At 44.5% G+C, this 22,032-nt stretch overlaps 1 protein-coding gene across 1 annotated transcript in view; it reads right to left on the bottom strand.

The window, feature by feature from the left end:
* Positions 1-15,465, bottom strand: part of LCP1 (lymphocyte cytosolic protein 1 (L-plastin)) — a 30,797-nt gene extending 15,332 nt beyond the window's left edge. Inside the window, exons 1-6 of the mRNA XM_010583400.1 lie at positions 15,280-15,465; positions 5,549-5,639; positions 3,666-3,817; positions 2,807-2,936; positions 1,411-1,543; positions 752-833 (exon numbers count right to left, since the gene is read on the bottom strand). Coding sequence (XP_010581702.1) covers positions 752-833; positions 1,411-1,543; positions 2,807-2,936; positions 3,666-3,817; positions 5,549-5,615 — 564 coding nt within the window. The 5' untranslated portion in view covers positions 5,616-5,639; positions 15,280-15,465. The remainder of the gene's footprint in view (positions 1-751; positions 834-1,410; positions 1,544-2,806; positions 2,937-3,665; positions 3,818-5,548; positions 5,640-15,279) is intronic.
* Between the last annotated feature and the right edge of the window lie 6,567 nt (positions 15,466-22,032).

The raw sequence follows: 22,032 nt of genomic DNA, 5'->3' as shown, positions 1-22,032 counted from the left end.
TAGCTGAGGGCTAAACTGGGTTAGGTTCACATCTATTCCATACATCTATTTATATTCTGTACCCAGATACATAGATGCTGTTCATATAAAAATTATCTCTCTACATACTGCTGTGTGAAAAACACAATAAACTTTAAATAGGTGAAATCAGCTTTTTTGTCCAATTTTTAAATCATATACATGGACATGTAATAGAAATGAAGAAGGGATTCAGTATCCAAGGTGAAATAGCACAGATTGTAAAAGGCAGGCAAAGGCTCTGGTCCCATCTCAGGCACGTTGCGCGCCACAGTACTTCCTGGATCACAGTTAATATTTTGGTGAGGACATCAGAGCACAACACAGCAGTTGTGAATTCAAGTCCATGGCCATGCCTCTGTGACCTTGGATGTGGGGTCCAGACTTTGAGAGCTACTCCAACTGGAATTGGTCACCATATTATCTAGTTGCTCTTGCATTCGTATGGCGTCTGCCACAACAGTATCTAAAGCTTTGAACTGGTAAACATTATACATTGGGTTAAGTGCAAATGCAAACACAGTTTGTTTAGTCAGATTGTTCATATGTTTGGAAAGAAACAGAAATGTAAGTCTTCATGTTTTTATGACGTGGACCTGAGCATCTCACTTTGCCACAAACAACTTTGCCTGATTGCATTGGGCAGGACCATGGTATCTCCAGCCTTTGCTCTAAGTGATTATATCAAAGCACCCTAAGAGGAAGAGCGAAGAATCTTGTTGTATTTTAGTACCTGTATTGTGAAGGGCGTGAGTTTCTTTTTGTTGATTGTTCTTTCATCAATGGTATCTGGCACTGAAAAGTTGATCATCTTACTGGAAATGAAAGAAAAAACAACAAGAAATACATTACTAGCTATGTGCGCACAAAATACAGATACAGCTTTTGTCACTACAAGTCAAAGAGCTGGAGAGTTACTGAACAAATATAGTCAGTCTCTGTTTTTACACACACACACAGAGGCACACACGCAACACTCGAGCAATTCTTTTGGGTCACATGCAGATTGTACTATAGGTGGGAGGCCAAGAATGCCACAAGGTGAAGTTGTGCAAGAAGTTTATTGTGAAGAAAATTTCCATGAAAGCACTCGCTATCTCATGCTGCTTCTTGTCCAAAAGTCCTTGGACAAAAAAAACCCCAAGTAACTCCTCAAATTTCACTGACTTCATCTTATTGCAAGGGTCCAGAGGCAAGGAAAAACTCTCATTTAACATGAAAGAAGCTTTATATTTTTAAAGATAAAAGAAGCAAAAAACCTAGCATTATTAAGGCCCTGAATCTGCAAAGATTCATGAGTTTAATGTAAAGTCAGCAGCTTCTATTTAAGCAGAGACGTGCATTTCTGCAGACTCACGGTTCCCATTTGTCGGAAAGATAGGTATTATTTACCAAAGCACTATGCCATCACCGACCGCCTGGAAGAGGTCATCTGTTTCTGGATTCATTGGGACCACGTGCTTACAGTCAGGGTCCTTCTCAAGGGCTTTATTAATCCAGTTGACAAAGGCATACTTTTCTTCCTCTGTGGACACAACATCAAATCCATCAGTTTGCTGTGCAATACCTCTTCCATCATCTTACTTACAAAGGCAGAACTCTGGGGGAGACGACTCTCCCACCAGCGTGACTGATCAACAAACTCCTACAAGGGAAGAAGGCTCCAAGGAGAGGCAAATGAGCAGAAGACAGTGATGGGCTTGAGGTGGTTAATATTCACTCCATACTCCTTCCCACTGACTGGGGTTGCCCGCTGTCATGAAGGCAGGCATATTATAGAGCCTGGTAAGGAAGTTCACGTGATTCAGCTATACGCTGCGGTTGCTATGGTCTGCTAATCGTAATTTGTCCTTGCGCCGTGATTTGAATGCATTATTGTATCACTCTGCTAAATCAAAATCCCATGTAACTTCAAATAAGTAAGTGAATTCTGTACTGTACATTACACCCTCCACATGTGGAGTATCTAGAAGAGCGTGGCCAGGACTGGACTCTGACAAGGAGCATTCAGACGGTAATGGGCAAATGTTCCCTAGAGTCCAACAGGGCTGTAATGTAGCCATCCTGTACCAGCAGCAGCTCACACCACCCCCAGTAGTGCAGAGAAGGTGTCCTCTGTGCTCAGGTGGGCAGAGAACCTTGGAAGCATCCTCTGCTCTCCTTTCCCTGGAGAGAATCAGTTCCCCACCCATGTCCCTGGAGAAGACAGCCACGAGTGGGACCTCTTCCCTGTGGAGCTGCTTCAAGGTGGGCAGTGCCCAGGATGGAGCAGAAGCAACCATGGCTGCCCCAAGCCTTCAGGTTGGAGAAACGGGCTGGGAGAAGAGCCCTGATGGGGTTGTGCCCTCTTTAGAAAAGGGTCAGGAACCATTTAGGTTACAGGTGAGTTTACAGAGAGACTACCATGCTACTGGTAAAATGTAGAAGGAAATGGGTTAGCAGTAGCTGGGAACCCATGCCTTGCCTTACTGGTGAGCCGGGACAGCAACAGGCCAGCCTCTGCACTGCTGCAGGTGTGCAATGCATTTAAAGTAAGGGAAGCTAAGCTGGTTGGAGCTTCAACCCATAGCCACAGGCTCCATCCACCCCAGTAAAGCTACTTTTGGGAAAGACCCTGCTCCGGTGCTTTGTCACCCTCACAACCCTTTGCCTTGCAGCAGCCTCGCCTGAACAGCCACCGAAGCTCACTGAGGCCAGAGCACCTGGGTTTGCACCAAGATAAGGTGGGGATGATCTCCAAGGGCACACTTGTTCCCAGTTGCTATCAGCGTAGGACAGCTGTACCTACCGGAGTAAGAGTGTTGTGTGCCGGCACTGGACTGCTCCGACGTCCCACCGATAGCACAGATCCCCTCCTTTTTGTTGATTTGTTTTCGGAACGACTTAGCAACATCATCGCTCTTCAGGTTTTGGAAAATCTTTCAAGCACAAGAGACAATTTTAAGATCTTTGAGAATTAAAACACGCTAAGACAGTGAGCTCTTGGGCCAGGAGACACATCTCTGCTTCATACGTAGGGAAGCACAGCTTGCGTATTATTCACTGGGTTTCTGTGTAAAATCTGTGTATCTGCCGTGGTACAACAGGATTGTACACAGCTTTTACGTTTTCAAAGCAGTCAACAAAGATCAGCTAAGTAACAGAAATGTATATGGTATGAAACCACGGAGCTAAAATGTGCAGGAGGAGGGCCTTTAACAATTTGGGTTTGAAGAAAGGACAAGTAAAAATCTGTTTCTCAATCCCAAGGGAAATTGCACTCTTTCAGCATTTGCTTTTGTCCCAGTTCAGACCAGAAAAATAAGAAGCTTTTTTAATAGAAAAAATGCCCCATAAGGTATTCAGTTGCAATCTGCTGAAATTTTTCGTAACCAGAACATAATCTTTTTGCAACTTATAACCAAAAAACTTTATCCCGCTGCATCAGCTAAACTGCAAGATATGAAGTCTATTCAATATGCAGCTGCATTCACATAACTTGTCCCAGTTGATTGCAGGATTTCTAGTTTGGTTACCTCCTCCTCTCATCTTTTGCAGTGAGGGGACTCCTTGGATTAACTAGGTGCCCATGAGACCCTGTGCTTGTGCCTCTGCTGTGCCCTGGGGACCAGCATCTTACTTACTGAAATAAATAACATCTTACTTACTGAAATAAATTCATCAAAACTGATCCGGCCATCCCCCGTGGTTGTCAAATTCTGAATGAGTTCTCTGGCTTTATACCCCGGGAGAGGGAGATTGGCTGCCTTCAACACGTCTGTTAAATCATTGGTGTGGATGAAGCCGTTCCCACCGATATCTGCAAAGATTAAAGCAAACATTTAGGTTCCACATCAGCCCAATTAAATTTTATGCACACAAAGGCTGCTGGTTTTATTTTACTTGGAGAAGGGTACATTATATATAAAGATTTGTTATCCTGAAATCGAGTATTTTCAACCACTGTGGTGTCATTCACACCCAAGAAAAAATTACAATCACCACTTAACAAACAAAACTCACAGTGATGAATTTATATGTTTTAAACATATAGTAATATCTTAACAAAGTTAGGTTTAGATGCATATAATTGACTTTCCAAGGTTTACATGTAGACAAACGTGATTTATAGAGGGAGTATCCTGCCTACAGAACAGGTAAAGAAAATGGAGTTGGTGCAATACAGAGTTACAGCTTACATGTGCATATATTCATAGATATACCTTGTGATTTTGGCCTGTTTTCTGCATCTAGTATCATCAGAAGTCATGAGTTTAGAGGCTTGTAACTGCATATGGTCATTTTTAAAATAAAAACTTGGGCGTTTCTCTGCGATGGTGCTAACACGGACAGTCCTGCTGAGCCTGTTGCAAAATCCAGAGTTCTTCTCCACCAGTTTGTGAAAATCCCCACAGATAAAAAAGGAAACTGAATCTATCACATGGAGAGTTTCTGTTAAAACACTATGGCTATGTACATAGTTTTATATGTATGTATTTATATATGGTTAAATATTTATATTTGATTTTTATATATCTGTGTGTTCCTTGTTCTGCAGGCTCTTCTTCCCCAGCCCAGAGACCGAGGTGATTTCAAAGAGGCGTGTGCCGATTTCCTGCGTGCTAAGTTGTGAGTCACTTGTTCCACGCTGCAAAAAGGCACTCGGCTCTCAGCATCGGTAGCACAGATTCATACAGATTGCAAAGAGCATCCTCCTCGTTTCTGAAGTCGTACAACAAAAGGATCTGGACTTGGAGACGGAAATGTCTGGGAGAGGAATGAGAGCTTCCTTCCAGCATTTGCCTTGTCACTGCACAGGGCGTACAGGGCACACGCGGTGACCAGATGTTTAAGATTGCCAGCCTGGACTACCGTGTGCTCAGAAATCAAACCACCATCTCCTGAAGCAGCAAGGACAACTGATTAACACATAATCCAGCAAGGCTGACAGATCTGCTAATAAAAGTGAGCTGTGACAAGGACCTTTTCTTAGAATTTGGGTAGACAGTGATGGGTTTGCGTGACTTTAAAGGAGACAAATCAGATGAAACCTTTAAAGGCTTGGGAAGGAGACACACACTTTAAAAATATATGGGGCTTGAAAGGTCACAGTAAAGGATTACAAATTTTGTAGCCTTTTGCACATTCGTCCTCTCCAGACTATTCCTCCCCAGACAGAGTACTCAATTTACATTGAAATACAAACTTTCTGCCTTCCAAGTAATTTGTCAGGAATAAACAATATTCTCAGGAAAACACTTGAGAGTATTTCCACCATGGTTTTCTGTACAGCTTTTGAGGTTATTTCATAAAACCTGCCGCTCATTGCCCTGCCACCTCTCTCCGGTAAGAAGCCATTGCTCTGCAGCGTGCTGCTGTGGTTTCATCGAGGAGGCCCGCAGCAGCAGGAAAAGGGACTTTCTGTGGTTTGGGTGACACAGCAGATCGGCGCTGGAGTAAGCTCTGTTTCTTCACGGCTAGTCAGTCCACGAGAAAAGAGCTTGCTACAGCTTCACACTTCTGCAGCGTCTTTCCTGTTTGCTGTACTCACCGGCTTTGCCAAAAGCCTCTCGTAGCTCTGCCACCTCCTCCTCCGAGAAGTGTGCCGTTGACGCCATTTCTTATTTCTCCGAGTGGCGGGTCTGCAAGAAGAAAGCACTTGTTCTTATTTGGTGCCTTTTTGGGGTTGTAATCGTGATGAAAAAGAGAGGGTTTCACTTGGATTTTCAAAGTCTCGGAGCAGCTCCCCATAGCTGAAAACCCAGTTCCTCTCTGCATCCCGAAATCAAGAGAGGGGGTAAAATCCTGCGTACATGAGATACAAATCCGCATCCCTCCTCTTTTGCCAGGCCCTCCTCAAAATCCCAAGCTTTATTTATACTAATTTAGTTGGAACTGCATCCTACCTCTGCTAACTTTTGTTTCTCGGGGAGAAAGCGGACAAAATGGTGCTGGTTCTCGTTATTCCCCCTTTGGAAACACAATTCACCATGTGTTTCTTCAGCAGCTTCTTCCTGGGCTGGAGCTGGAGCCCCGGGGGGATATTTGTATCATCAACCTTTGGGTACCTAATGAGGAGGCTGGTCACCCTTATGGGGTGGATGGATGGAGAGAAGCTCCTTCACAAGGTGTTCAGAGCACCAGGTCGGGCTTCCCAGAGGGATACTTCTCCTCCTGGCTATGGGGAGAGTTTAGGGACTTGCCCGGCAAGGTACCTAAGTTAGTGCCTGAGGTTGGGTGGCACTTTAGGAATGGATGGCTGGAAGGAGTTTTCCTGCCTTTCCTCTCATCAAAGATAAAAAGCAGGAGGAAGGATTAGGCTTTCCCCTTCTAGGCACCTTTCTTAATAATCAGAAAGTTTACTTTTGTTTGTCACATCATTTCATACGCTGCCAGAAGATGCATATTATACCCCTCTGCTTTTTCATGCACCTACTGTCCTTGCATCTATTCATGAGCAAACTGTTCAGGAGACAGACTATCTATTATTCTATATTTGTGAGAATGACTCTAGTGTCCTATGTCTCTTTAAGTATTAATTAACTAAGCAACTATTTAAATAGAATAGAATGGAAACCTGAGTAGATCCTGGAAAGTGGCTGCTGTAGCTACAGTGTTCAAATGAGGAAAAAAAAAAAAATCAGAAATATCTCATTCCCAGACTAAAGCCAACATTGCATCCTGGGGGCTTGGATTCCAAACTTTATGGAAAGATATACAGGGATCATTTAAAAAATTACAGATTTGCTACAGCCCTCTACAAAGGCACAGAGTTGTGTACAGCCTATCTGGGCTTCAGATTTAATGCTCTCCTGAACTCATGCATTGATTCCTTGTATCTGTGAGAACCACTATGGACATGGCTTTGAAACAGCCCAAAGGCAATCTTATGTGGTTGGCTTTTTGTCTGCTGTCTCCCTGTAGTATCATGCACCCTTTATCTGCCTCATCACTGTGATTTTTAGGGTGAGGACAGCTTCCAGAGAAAAATCTGTTCATTCATTCCAACCTTCATAAGTAGAGAAATGCAGCATAATCCATAATGCAGTCGCTCTTGGGGCATGAGAACCCATGTGCAGTTTTCAGCACAATGGAGCTGGTGATTGCTACTGAAATACTAATATAATATAAAAGTAGTTCTAACCACCCTATTGTCAAGGATTACCTGTAAAAATCCCTGTGATCCACTAGCAATGTGCGTTATGTATACTAGGACAAAATTAGATCATAGTCTTCCTCCTTCATCCTGGTATCTTTCCTGCCTCTGATTCCTCACTACCAATCTTTTCCAGCTGCATGCTCTGTGTTTTTGCAATGTGTGGATTACCTAAAATGCTCCTGGACACATGAAAATCTTACACTATCAGCAAGAAAATCCATATTCCACTACAAAGTCATCCCTTCCAGTCCAGTCACTTGATCAAGCAATATAATTTGTGACACAACATTTAATAGCGTTAAGACTGTTCTAGAGCTGAACAGGTAAGAAACACCACAGGTTGCTGCCTATAACATTACTTTTGCAAAGAGTTTTATAACCTTGAGAAAAAATTATGGGGAGGTCAAGCGCATCGTAACCCATCATCTCTCTGAGGGTTTGATACTGGTGCCCATCGCAGTACATCTGCCACGTAAAGCCCATACCAGCAAGAAAATCCCTTTATAGCCACCACCTCTACACAGTTTCAGGGTTACCTCTAGTCCCAGTTTTGGCAAGGGACTGCAATAAAGGCAGGGAAAGAGTTGAAAGTCTTCACTGTGGGTATTCTAGGCTCACCTGCAGCCAGAAAACCTCTGGCAAGTGCGTGAAAGCCCTCAAATTTACACTCAATTAATCAAAATCAGAATTTTCAGATTCAAGGTTTCAGAGTTATTCACAATTAAAAATTGCTGCCATTTTTTTAAATTGTTCAAGTAGTAAAAACAAAACAGGGAAATCAAGAGAGTAAAAGTCCAAAGCTTTAGCAACACACACAGCAAAACGAGCAAATCCTCTTTCAAAAAGCTACTTTTCAGTATATAAACTGCTTATTTTTCTTAGATCATTAAAAGTAAATGATGATATTTAGGCACACAGAAATGTAAAATGCTTCTGGATAATGGTGAGGGAGGTCAGGCCCAATATTTTCCTTCTGATTTTATCAGACAAGAGCAGAGTTATTTGCTTCTAGGGGTCAAACGCTTCCAGCACTTCACCATTCTCAACGCAAACTGAAAATACCTTGGGCATCCCATCAAGAGGGCATCCAACAACCCTGGGTGAATAGTCCAATTACTGATAATCCACAAGGCATTGCAAGCATACAGTGCACTGCTCTGCTCCAAACCGTTTGCAAAATCAGTGTGACAAGACAGATGCAGAGAAAAAAATGCAGAGGATGGCGTAACAGCAAAGAAGAATATGTGGAGATGATGGGCAATATGAACAAGTTGAAACAGCTTCTTTGAAGGGAATAACTGTTGAGGAACTGAGGGAGGAGCAAAGGGAAAATCAGCTGATGAGAACCAGGTGATGGCTTTGAGCACAGAAATGTACGGCAAGAACCAAAGAGAAAAGCTGGGCAGGGGGGAGGCACGGCAAGAGGGAGGGGGGTTTGAGAAGGAACGAATGCAAACAGCTTAGCTATCAGCACAAATGAGATTTCGAAGGTCAACGGCAGCTGGGAGGAAGAATCTTGAACTTGGCATGATCGAAAATCAGTGAAAGAATTGAAGTTCCTTAGAGAGAACAAGATGAAAGTCAGCACATGTTTGGATGTGGAGGCAGGATGCTGAGGAAGGGAAGACAGATCCACGGGTCAGAGCAAGAAAGACAGTGGAACTGGCAACAAGAAAGAAATGGAAGGTAATAAAAATTCAGAAGGAAAATAAAGCACTCCTTGAGACAGACTGAGCTTCAGAGGGCATCAGGGCATCCGGATTACGCATTGCCTGGAACTGACACTTCATTCTTGTTTGCCAAACAGCATAAACCTGCTATTGCAAAAGCAAAAATGAAGTTGTGCAAATACACTCCTTCCTCCCCAGAAGACGGCTGAGTTACAGGTTAATGTAGAAAAGGGAAAATGGCCTCACCTAAGCTGCTGAGAATTGCAACAAACTGATATCAAAAGAGCACTCCCCTTCCTGCCGTCATTTCCAAGCCAATACATTACAGCCGTGCCGTAAAGCCTCCTTTCCTTTGACCTTATCCTCAGAAGAACCTACTATCCCACTGATGTTTTAAGAGAACTAATAACAAACTACTTTCAGTCTGGAATATAAAGGAAGAACTAAAATAATCTCAAACCTGAACGTTACTGCTAAATTGAAACACAGTGGTATTGATGTTCTTTCATCTTTTTCGATTTTGAAGCCATAGTCTGAGAAGCTGGCTCGTTATGTATTACTTGGCAAAGTGTGCACCCACCACGCAATATAAATAATAAATGGCAAAGCCATTAAAACCTAAAGGTTTCCAAGACTTGTATTAAATGGTTACCTTGTTTCAGATTTTCCTCCGCTTCTCTGGTGTTTAAGCTTTATTGCAAGCAAGGCAATGAAAACCTTGAAGACGTGAAACCACACTTTACAGCTAGACATAAAATTGTACCTTTCCCCAAGGCAAAAAAGCAAATTTCATGGGGCAACATTACACTTCACAAACACATTTCTAAGTCATCAGGAGCTACTTAACTGTGAATTTGGTGCTGAGGTAGTTGAATAAATTACTAAATATTTACTCACCTTCTACCATCAGGGCTTTATTTTGTTAACGCACTTGTACTTTGTTAATACAGTAACCCTTCTAGCTGTTGGAGAGTTATGAGATAAAGGATTGCACGTGTGTTCCCTGTCATATATAAATTTCCCTATTTCTTCTGCTATCTTCTCTTCAAACTTGTTTATTTTTTCTGAAAGTGATGAAGCAAGAGACGCTCGCTGTTGCAAAACATAGCTGTTAGTGTTGCGTGGCGCAACATGAGACCGTGTCCCCTGTCGCACACAAAGCTCTGCCTTTTACTTTATCCGGGCTCACAGCTCCAGTTCCTTTTCTTTCCTCTTTCTTGTCTCATCCACAAACTCAATTTCCAAATGTCCAGCTTTCCGTAATGGTTGGGTAATAATTCCCCAGCTCTTTCCTGCATTAACCTTGCCTTCCTAGCTGATATCAAAGAGGAATCACCAGCAATCCTCCCCCAACGCACAGCCTGCCCTGGACAATGCCACCAGCATGCAGGAATAAGAGAAGTGGACTCAGAATTGTGCAGAAACTCTTGTGATAGGTCTGAAGCATCTTGCACGCCAGAAAAATATGAGAAAAGGGAGTATCTTGAGCATATTCAATTTTTGTCCCATATTTCTTGCACCTTTGGGGCCCTCCTCATTCCTGGTCGCTCAGTGGAATATCCCTGATAGGATATTTCTCCCCAGAAATATTTCCCTCTACCTTTCTCTCATAAGGTCCCACACATAAGTCCATATATACATATGCATTTCTGTTCAAATTATTTGTCTCAGTCAGCTAATTTTCTACAGTATGGAAGGGCTGAGGAGAAGAAAGAGAAGATTTACGAGTTAGGCTCTGATAAGAGCCTTCTTGAAACAAGTTTTTGTCATTTTAAGCCTCGTTAAGGGGTGAGAAAAAGAGAAATTATTTAGTGGATCTCATGTTGAAAGAAGAATCAATGTTATAACCACAACAGTGTGGCCTAGAAGTTCCTCAATTTTAAAGTTTCATCTTGTGCAAAAAAATTCAACTAACATGAACAGGCAAAGCCATCTTGTTGCTAGTCAGCCAGACATATTCTTTTGCATAATCCGGACTAGTTTATCTCCCAATTAAACTTCATAGCCTCAGCATACTTGCTATTATATTGCTTCTTTCTCATATAATGTTTATTACCTGTTGTTATTACAGTTCTGATCAAAACAATGTGTTTATATCCCTGCATTAGCAGGGTGATCCATAGTGCACCCACAGCGAAGTAGGACGGTAGCATTAATGCTAAATTTCCCCAGCCTTACTGCTAGTTTGGAGCAGTGATAATCTGCAGCGATGGCTCTAGGGTCTCCAGCCATCTTAGACAAACAAACAATCCCACCCATGTCCTTTATTCTTGTTCAGCGTCACAGCCTCCAGGCAGATTGCATGGACATTTTTTTTTTGTGATAGGTTTTTTTCTGCTAATGATGTAAGATAAAAACTAGAATCCGTATGTCTCTTCCTTGCTGGTGAGTTATTCAGCTAGCCAGCAACTCTCCATGACTGACAGCATCAGCAAATACCATCAGGTTTTGAGCCACGTGTCAATTAGATGGATTTCCTACACAACAACTTTGCAAATCATTTAAGAAGCACAAATTGCAACATCTTGGAACACGTGAGGTGGTTCATAGAAAAAAAAGTCTGTTTTTCAAGTTGTGCACTTAGTGGTATGACTATTTCCCTATTTAAATAGCTATAGATATATACATGGATAAGAGGTTTTTCTAATTTCCTCAAAGATGCTGAGCTAAATTTTAAATCCTAAAGTAGACAGAAACATATTGGCTCTATTAGCAAAATGTAACTTGGATTACAGTACCTTCAATCTGGGTGGGATCTTGCTGTTTAAATCGGCATACAAAACACAGAGAGGAGTCTTTCTGAAGTTATGGCAAATAGTTCCTCCCTGGCGCACGATCAAGATTCACAGTGCAGCCCACAATAAATTACAATCTTTGCCTCAAAGGTATTTTAAAATGACTGCTGCCTGCAACAGCAAAACCTCACCGTGTATGCAGGCGCTGGAATTATTAAGCTGTTGCACTTCACGTATATTACTTGGTACACAAATTGAAGAAACACAGAGAAAAGACATTTATCACTGTTCAGAAAGCAACATGGTGATGCCCATGATTTATTTTCTTAATGTTCCATTTTATGAAGGATCTTATTTGTCAATGCGATGCCTGAGTCCTAAATCAAATATGAGTCAACAGGACTTAGGAAGGGAAAATCCACAGGGTTTGTAGCAAAATGGAGATCTCTTTCCAATGTACCACTCTGTGGCAGGGAGGGCTAATCCTTCAAGGAAAGTAAGACATTGAAGAAGCAGAGCTGTGAACTCATAAATACCCTCCTTATGTGTTTTTTATCTGTCAGATGCATCTTACCAGGGAGACAGCATATATGTGCATATTATTTTTCAATCAGAGTCTGCCAAATTTTTCTTAAAAAAGAAAAAATCAATCCAGTATGCTACATTTTTTATTGGGTCGCTTCTCTTTTCTATCCCTTTACCAACACAAGCTAGCTAGCTTTAAAGTGAAAACATTTTTCTGTAGAAAAAGGAGCATTTTGATTGTCAAATGCTTTCCGCTGATTTTTTTTTTTTTTGTCCAAAGCTGGTTTTCAAACCAAGCCAAATTGACAAACAGCTTCAGTCATTAAACAGATGTCCTATTTGGCAGGGAAAGCCCTGTCCCCCCTACCAGTTCCACCTTTGTTAACAGAGGTGGGGGAAGAGGAGAGCATCTACAAGGGGTGCTTTGGATACCGGTTTGAGGAGCTACCCCACTTCTTCCCCATCACGACTGGGGTGGCAGGTGGGACACAAAACCCTGGGCAGACAGATAAAAGCCTCTCTTCCTATTCCTCTAAGATAGTCACTGTACTGCAGCCCGATGGCAGAAGGTCGGGTCATGAAGTACTGACTCAGTCCCAAATGTCCTGTGAAAGCCTGGTATCTGACACAAGGAAAGGAGAACGTGGCCTGGGTTTCCGGCTTGTTAGCAGGAAAACAGTTCCTCTGTGCATGGAAAATATTAAAAACATGTTCCAGCTGTAAAAAGGAGGTGGATATATTATTTTTAGATACATATGTATATTTGCATTTGACTGATTCCGCCTGGATTTACAAATCTGTTGCTGTTGCTCCCGTGCCAGGAGTTGTATTCTGTCCTCAGTTTTGCAGGACTCCTCCCTGATGCCAGCAGGGATTTGTAGGGGCTTAGCAAGCCCCTGAAGGATCGGGCCCTTCCACCCACCAAAACAGACCAGAAAAGGACAGCAACATCCGAATGTTGCCCTCCTTATCGGCTGTCCTGCCGCTTGGGACCCCCTCCTGCGGTGATGCCCCACGGGGAGCTGTAGGGTCTCTGAGCGTGCCATGGGGAACCAAAGCAGGAACTGGAGCAGCGGGAGGCACGGTCCTCCCATGCCCCTTTCCTCCCAAGAATAATTTGGTTTTATGGCGTGGTCCCTGAGCCCCCGCCGCCGGGCATCCCTCGGGGCTTGCGTGCCACTCTTCCTCCCCGTAGGCTCCGTGTCCGGGACACCCCACTTGTCTCACCCGAGGGCAGTGATTTATTTCCCATCCTACAGCTTTCCCCTTTGATAACTGCAAAGATGCACAGAGCGACCGACGCAGAGTCCCCTGCTCCGTCTTGCAGCACAGCTGGTTTCAGTATCGTGAATACAGTTTCAGGGTTTTTATCAATATTTTTCATTTTGATAAATATTTTACATCTTGTATCAGCGTTTCACTGCTGTTTTGCATGAAAGAGCTAAGAATATGAAAATGAGCTACGTTCTGAATGCACTGTACTCTCCTGATCTCCCCCATCTCCTTCCTTCCCCTTTACTCAACCCCTTTCTAAAGTTCTTTCATACTTTAGAAAAAATATATGGTGATGACTTTTACTGTAGTATTTCTATCAAGGTAGCTCTGCTCCATGCTACACAGCTGCTCATGACTGAAATCAGAAGGAAACAGGATCAAAAAAAAAAAAATTGGTAGCATAATACAACATGATGGAGTGCGTGGTATGTTCTGTGAGCAGGGAGGGAGAAGAGAAGCATCACCACTAGACTTGTTTAAGTACAGTGAGTTTCATATAGACTCTCAAACATTTCATACCCATAACAGTGTTCAGTCCAAACCCTTACTTGGTTTCAGTTGAGGAAGCAGATTCAAAACCAGTATCATAATACAACCTTTTTTTGACTTATTGTGTGAGCACTGTCTTCAGCTTCTGAGCTCAGTAAATCTGGACCTCATGGTCAGGATGGAAGCAGAAATCCCCGCTCTCGCGACCAGCAGGCAGGCAGGTACTTCCCAGTCCCTCCTGGCCATAGCATCCCTCCTGGATGGAGTTTCCCATCGCAGAAGGGGTTTCCGCATCTCCTGTCCGCTCAGGAGACCTTCCACAACCCCATCCCTGACCCCCTGCAGACCCTCTGGCCCCATTTTGGGAGGGCAAATGGCTCCTGTGTGACAAGCAAGAAGGGGGGGAAAGTGATACATGATGGAGTTCCTCTGCACGAGAGGTTTCAGGGCAGGATCTGCTTTTATTAAGACAATCAAACAGCCATCTGCTGAGCACCCATCTGCACTTCTGATGGCACAATCTCGCCTGCCACTTGCTAAAGATCATCTTCATATCTGCAGCAGTGAGGGGTCAGCCAGCCAACGTTGTCTGTGACTTTGGCTGCTCTAACAAAGACCTGAGGTCCCATTTGCTTGAAAAGTCAAGTTGCTCACAGGCTTAAGGGTCAGTTGTACAGCGTTCAAACCCAATCCACACGCTGAGGAAACCACTACCTGACAAAACCAGCAAGTCTACTGCTCCTACAGAGCAGAAAGTTAAGCCCAAAGGCTCTTGTTCACAATACTACAACCTAAAATCTCTGCAGACGTTTGCACGTCACAGTTCATCTACAGCCTGGGCTGAAATCCTAAAGAAGGCAAGGGGCAAGCCTGACCAGTTTCAACAGTTAAGATCCTAAAAGGCAAGTATAATGTTAGGACCACCCCCTATCACTGTTTTTAAAGCAGAAGTCCCTACTACAATCAGGCTCCATCATGAATCAGTTTTATTTATTCTCTGGAGAGTAAAATTACATTCATAAAAGCCTAGTATAAATGTCCTAAAAGTCAGCAGAGTATATTGTAAACACTACAGGCCAAAATACATTAGCTTTATGAATCAGTGTTTTTCATCACTGGAATTATAATTCCCTTCTTAGAGGGATCCACTCTGTAATCTAAGTAATGGCTTCTTACTTTATCACACCCTGCCAAACTGATGCAAATTCAAAGACTACTCAGTCAAAGACCACTCTGCCCAATTAAATCCATCAAACACTTCCCTGAAGGTCAGTAGAAATGCCGTGCACAAGACAATTGAAAAATGTTTCACAATAATACAGAACCTGCACTGTTTTTTCATGGCGACCACAGTTTCCTGTGCAGTTAAACTGCTCGTACACTCAGCGAGGGCAACTTGCTAAAAAAACATCAGGTGCTGTGATCTTACCTCCCGGGCTCAAGCGGTGGGTCCGAACTGCCGGAGCAACAGCTCGACAGCTGCAAATCCAACAGAAAGGGGAGAACTTCTTAAAAAAAAACCAAAACTTTTTGTAGGTTGGGGAACTGCAAAGTAGTTGCAGCGCGATTAAGGAAGATCTTCCTTTCCTGCAGAGCAACTAGTCAAGTCCAAGACTGTAAGCCCAAGACTGAGCCCGGAGAGGGAAGTGACTGGTGACAAAACGTCATAGTGAAATGTTTTGTCTTTATAAGGAAATTTAGCATTCTTTGGTCTCCCTTTTCACCTCGGTACTCCTACCATAGGTCCACTGGTGTGTAGCACTTCCTCTCAGTTTTACCCCTCTTTGGTTCCGTTCTCTCTCACTAAGCACATGCATGCACACAGGCATGCACAAAACGCCTTCTCTCTTTGGTGGTAAAAGCAGCCATGTTTTAAACTTGCATAACAACAAGGTCTGCAATCCTACCCTGTGTTCAACACAAAGCTGGCTGCACAGTCAGGCTGGGGCTCCTGGGGCAGTGTCTGCAGGGATGGAGACTCCTCAGCATCTCTGGGCATCCTCTGCCAACATCTGACTGTCCTTGCTGTGAAAACTTTTTTTCCTCGCATGTGGTTGGAATTTCCCTTGATGCAACTTGTGACCTTTTTATTCTCAGCGCGCACCTCTGACAAAAGGCTGGCTGCATCTTCTCTATAAGCACCTACGGTTAGGTAGGTGTAGGCACTGAGAAGATCCCTCTCAGCCCCCTCCTGAACAAGTCCAGCCTTCTCTGCCTCTTCTCAGATCTTGTGTGCTCCAGCCCGTGACCATCCTGGTGCCTTTCTACAGTCTGTCAAAGCCTTTCTCGTACGGGGGAGCCTCAAACAGGACACAGTGCTCCTCATGCCGCCTCACAACTGACACCGATTTCAAGGGCACATTTCCCAGCTACACTGAGGGTCACGCGTAAAACTGCTTGATGGATGCAAACTTTAGCTACCTTTCAACCCTGTTGACATGGCGTTGCAGAAGCCTTAACAGAACTGAAAACACAACATCAATAGATGAAAAGTGATTCATCAACCCCATGGGGATTTTAAGAAATGTCCTGCCTTAACAGCGAAATTCCCACAACTTTCCACAGGCTGAAGAATCATACTTCAGCTTTTTTAACAACTTCTGTTCTAACTTTTACCTCTGAAAACAGGCAGCTGAAAAAATAACAAAATTGAATGGCTTTAATGAAAAAGCTGTCATTCACGATTCATCAGACCAGCCGGACCATCGGCTACAGGCTGATGTAGAGAGCTTCAGGAAAACCTTCTCATGAACAAATCCCCATAGTTAAGATCCATCCTTGAAGCACACGTACATTGGCTGTATTCGAAATTACATTGAAACCTGTTCTGGGCATTTTGGATGACTTCCTCGTATTAGAAAAAACCCTCCCCTATGGTATTTCATTATTTGATAGATTGTGCCACGGCTCCTCTTCTTTGTTTTCTAGGATATTTAACGCCAGCCTGATGGTTTGCCCCAACTTTTTTCTTACAGACCTTTTTCAAATCCTTAATTATTTCTGTTGCTCTCCATGACATCTCCTTGAATGCTGTGATACCTTTTCTGAGATAGGGAAGAGGGCACCAAGTGGATGCATGGCTTAAATCCAACATCTTCCTTGCACAGGAAAACTAAGGGTGGGGTTTTCCTTATCAGAGATGTTTGCTAAGCAATCTTAACGTCCTCTCTTGAGTTATTATAGCTTATGCAGAAGGCAGGTGAGGGACTCAGATTTTCCACCCCAGCGTATGATATTTTATATTCATCTCACTTAGACTGAGCTCAATACTGCGTCATTAGTACACAGCACTGATTCATATCAGTACATACCAATAGGCACTAGCTGTGCTAAAACAGTGCTTGAACAAGCTTAGAAATACAGGGACAGCAGGGATGCGATTTAAAGTATGATGGATTTATAAGGCAAGTATAAAGAAAAGACTTTGATATATTTGCCATGTGGACCATGAATCCCTTTCCCTTTTTCTGCCCTATTTCAAGACCCTCTGGAATGTCGCTGTCTATACCTAATAACGCTATCTCACCAAATGTTATTAAACTTAGGTAGTCTTTACACACAACCCCAGCTGAAGTCCTGTCATGACAACACACTATTTAAATTCTGCACTGTGTATCCTTGAAGCATCACACAAATAACAATTTTATTGGGCAGCATTAAAATACATTTAACTGGCATGGTGCAATAGTTAACTCCTACCTGTACCTGGTTAACTTGTACCTGTGTGATGTTCATTTGTGGTATTGCTGACAATGTATTGCTGACAATGATCTCTCTAATGTAGTTTCTTACACAGGGCAGGATACTGCAGGCAATCATTATAGTATCAGTTTTCTAGAACTGTGTTGAAATGTTAAGTCTTCAGTATAAAGAGCTTGTATTTTGCAGTAATGTATGCTTATGGTGAGCAACAGGCTAGTTGGTGTTACGATAGGATGTACTGTGATACTGAGTTAAATGTCCATTACTGTCCCGCATTAGAAAAATAATACACTTGGCCTACAGCTCCAGTCTTAGGGCCAAAATCCCAATGCAGCTAGTTTGAGATTTACTTGCATGAAAGGCAGAAGAGTTAGAGAGGGGTGTTCCTCCAGTTACAGGCAAAGACATTAGGAAACAGCGAAGATGACTGCCTACAAATTAAGTAGGCATAAATTAACATGCACGGTGTCTCACCACTCGCAGAGGGAGGACTATAATTACAAACAGACCATACCCCTGAGCCACAGCTGAACTGGTCAGAAACAATCCTTTCCCCTCTGTTGCCACCACTAAAACTCTTCAAAAGCCTTGCCCCTTATCATCCCCCCTGCCCGAAGCACCTTTCTTCCCACGCACCTTTTGCAGCGCTGACGCTCTCATCCTGCTGCCCGTGCAATGCAGCCACGCTTCACTGCAGGTCAGCCGGACCGTGTCACCACAGGCTTCAAAAACTTCCACCGCTTTTCTCCTCCTCTCACGCAGCCTCGGCTCTCCTCTGCCTCTGTGTCAGACCCACAGCTCTGAGTGGCAGCATGCGTCCGCTCCTGTCTCCCACAGGCTCCCACCTTCCTCCCCTTCACCCCCCGGGTGCCTTGGGGAGCCTTAAGAAGGGCAGCGACTGCCCACTCTCTCCCGTCATCAAGTTTGGATATTTCTTAGCAAGGTAAGCGGCAACCCAAAAAGCCTGCGGGAACCGCTGATCCCATTTCTGCCAATGAGTGGGAGTTATATTCGGAGGAACTGGGGCATCTGCCTAAGAAGAGGTACAGCAGCTTCATCTCACTTGGCAGCATTGTGTTCTGGCAACCCGGAGGGGGTTTGCAGGGATCCCCAGCCGAGGAGGGAACTGGGGTCTGCTGGGTGAAGAGTTTCCTTGTGGGAACTAGGGAAGGGTATTCCCATGGTGGCCTTTTCTGGCACAACCACCTCTTGGCTTTTGCATTTTTAACTGCCCACTGCAGCCTCCCAGGACCTTTGCCTTCCTGCAGGCTGCTTCTGCTTCAGGGTTTGCAAAATCACGTTTGTATAATGCAACGCCTTCCTTACCACTGCTGATACAGTCACGGGTTGTGGACGTGTCCTCCACCCGAGAATGTACACAGCATGGGAAGGTCATGGTGGGGACAGCAGCCCAGATCTTCCACGCTGACAGTGGAAGCTTCCTGCGGACCTTGCAAAGTATCTTTGTTTTATCGACAGCACAATTTTAAATGAACCCTTTGAGAGGAACCTCCTGGTCCACGAAAAACCAGGGCAAATCAAAATTAATGGAAATTATTTAAAAGTAATCTCATTTAAACAAATAACATCTTGCTCTTGTATAAGTACAGAGGACCCAATCTAATTCCCACTACGGCTTGATGTGATCTGAATCACACCTTTATTCCGTGTGACCCTGTTCTTGTTCCGATTAAAGTACCTAAATCGCTGTAGCCACTAGCGATTTAGGTACTGAAACGCCCGCCTCATTTCTGAAAATGGACCCCGAGAACTTAAATGCTGTTGAAAGGTAAATGAGTCCTTGTGAAGCAGGAGTCATTACTCTGACGGCCTGCGCTCGGGTGGGGGGAGGTAATTTGACCGGCTGCTGGGACTGTCTATGTTATCAATGTATTCTGAAATCCCACGTGTGGTCTCTGCAGGAGAGAGAATGCTAAAGACCGGGGGCTTTGCAGAACGCATGTGAAAATAATACCTTTTACGCAGTATTCTTCCTGCAGGACAGCTGCCAGAAGAAGCCTCGAGAACGCAAAGCAATGGTGGGTGACGCCATTGAACCTGTCCCAAGATGGATACTGGGGTCTTTTGGGGGTGGTATCACGAAGTATCTGTTGATGCAACAAGAGCATCTCGCTCTTTGTCTCAATTTGTACAGGAAGGCGTGGGGCAGACCCACCCCCGCAGGGCTTCACCTCCACCTGGACCCTGCCACCATGCTCTCCCTCCCCAAAACACGCCATCTCCGACCCCCATGCCCCCACTGCCCCCCACGCCAGCACCCACTGACCCCCGTGGACCCTCTCGTACCGGCAATTCCCGGCACCTCTGCCGTGTGGAGCCAGAGGAGGAGGGAGAAGGTAGCGTGGAGGGTGATGGCCCAGTGCCTCCACAGGTGTGAGGAAAATGGCGGGAAACCCCTGCCGCACCGCAGAGCGTGAATCAGCAGCAAGGCGTTTGCCCTTGGGCAAGGAGGGACACCTGGGCTTGTCCACTGACACGTCTGGAGACAGAGGAATGTAGAAAGAAGTCCTCTCGTACCGAAAAGGTTTGGTGGGGTCGTTCTCAGAAGCAGTGGCTCTCCAAACCTCACCCTTTCCCCCTGGAGCTGGGCACAGGAACGACCGGGAGGGTAAATGTCCTGTTAATCCTAGGCCAGGAGACTGGTTTATCACCTTACATGCTCGTGCAGCTTTTGGTTTCCAAACCCCTACCTCTGAAAACCTGTCTGAGAGACTTCTGAGGAAATCTTCATTTCGGTTTCACTGCCAAGCTGTCTTATTTAGGAATTGAGATGAGCCACGAAGATCAAATAAGCTACAGGTAGACTGCTTCCACAAAGCAAAGCAAAAGATCGCTCCTAAGCAGGGGGTACAACCTGCAACCAGCCTAGAAAGATTTACACTCCCCAAAATATCCGTGCAGGGGCCTGGGAGAGAACAGTGCTGGCTTGGCAGAGGAGGAGATGGGGCAACGATCAACCTCTGGTCTTGGAGAAGGTTGTTCCCTCAGCAGAAGTAGCCGAACGTGCCCGTGAAACAAAAAGCAGATAGCTCTGAGGCCACGGCTGAACTTCGGGCTGTCAGACTTGGTACCCAATTCCCAAAGTCATTTGCTTCAAAGAAATCTCCCGCACCGAAGTGACTGAGCGTTGTCTGAAAGTTTTCCTTATGGCCCAGGCCCTCGGAGTAAGAGCTTAGCCTTACTTAAAAGGCACAAGGAACAAGATTAATTTCCTGCAAGCAGTCTGAACTTTGAAGGAGAGGCATTTAAGCAAGTGAAAAATGAAATAGCAGGGGGGAAAAAAAAGCCATAAAATGAAAGCAATGATAAATAAATAACAGGAAAGCGTACACCCCGCTACAAATTTAATAGGCTACACCCAGCCATGAATTATTGAGCAGAACCATCCATTTGCTGCAACGGGGAGTACTAGTGAAATATTGATAACGGTACATGAGCTAATCTTAGGTTTTACTTGGTGGGGGAGAGAGAAGAAGAGGTTGGAAAAGCCTGGCCACTGTTAACTGACCGAGCGGCCAGCCCCCGCGTCCGACTGCAGCAGGAGGAGAGTGCGTGCCCCTGCCTCTCCCGGGAAAGTGCCCGAATCCCGCATCTCCAAAAGAGACCGGCACTTTATCAGACCCAGCTGATAAACCCGTTTCCAGAAGGATACGGGTCTAGAAGTGTCGTTTGCAGAGGCTGTTGCAACAATACTGGCTCTCGTGGGTTTTTTTGCACTCTTAGGAAACCAGAGTCTTGGTTAGACCCTGACTCGGCCCAAAATCTGTTTCCTTGCTGTTCTGGGGTTTTTTCATCTTTGTGATGGGGGGAAAAGTATGAAAACGTGACTTTGGTGGCTCAGCTGGCCAGAGGCTTACAGGAGTAAAAAGCATGGAGAAGCAGGTGGAAAAAATATTTTAATTATAATTATGATAACAGCTGTTTTTGCAAAGCTGAGAGGAAACAAAGTCACGATTTCTGAGAATCTGGATCTGGCAAAAGCCGTCTCATAGTTAACCAGCCTTCTCATTTATCTGTGACACAGCCCCCATCTAATTCAATTTTTGGCGAGTGAAGCATAGGTGGCTGTGGTACGGTAGCAAAATGGGCTTCCCCAGACCCCCTCCCCTGCCTGCTACGTGGGTGCAGGGCTCGCCGCATGCCTGGGGCGGCCATCACAGCAAAGATAAAGCACTTCTACTGGGAACCCAGGCACCGCCATCCCACCACCAGAATTTCAAGTACCTGTCTTCTGCTGCAAACTGATGCGACGGCAGGACATAAACCCAATGATTATAACTGAAGCTGCTCTCCCGAACAAGTTCTCCACAGGCAGCTTTATGCCAAGAAAAGAATAATTCAGATTCCTTTGGCTCCAGATGGAAATCTGCACACAAACACCTGCAGGACTGGACAAAATGTCATGTGCACGCAGGCTCACTTGCATACGTACCTTCTTGAATACACTATCATTATGATT

The sequence above is a fragment of the Haliaeetus leucocephalus genome, unplaced genomic scaffold (genome assembly GCF_000737465.1).
Source record: "Haliaeetus leucocephalus isolate CR32 unplaced genomic scaffold, Haliaeetus_leucocephalus-4.0 Scaffold897, whole genome shotgun sequence".
NCBI lineage: Eukaryota > Metazoa > Chordata > Aves > Accipitriformes > Accipitridae > Haliaeetus > Haliaeetus leucocephalus.
Note: the sequence above shows the minus strand (reverse complement) of the source record. Positions and strands in the feature narration are given on the sequence as shown.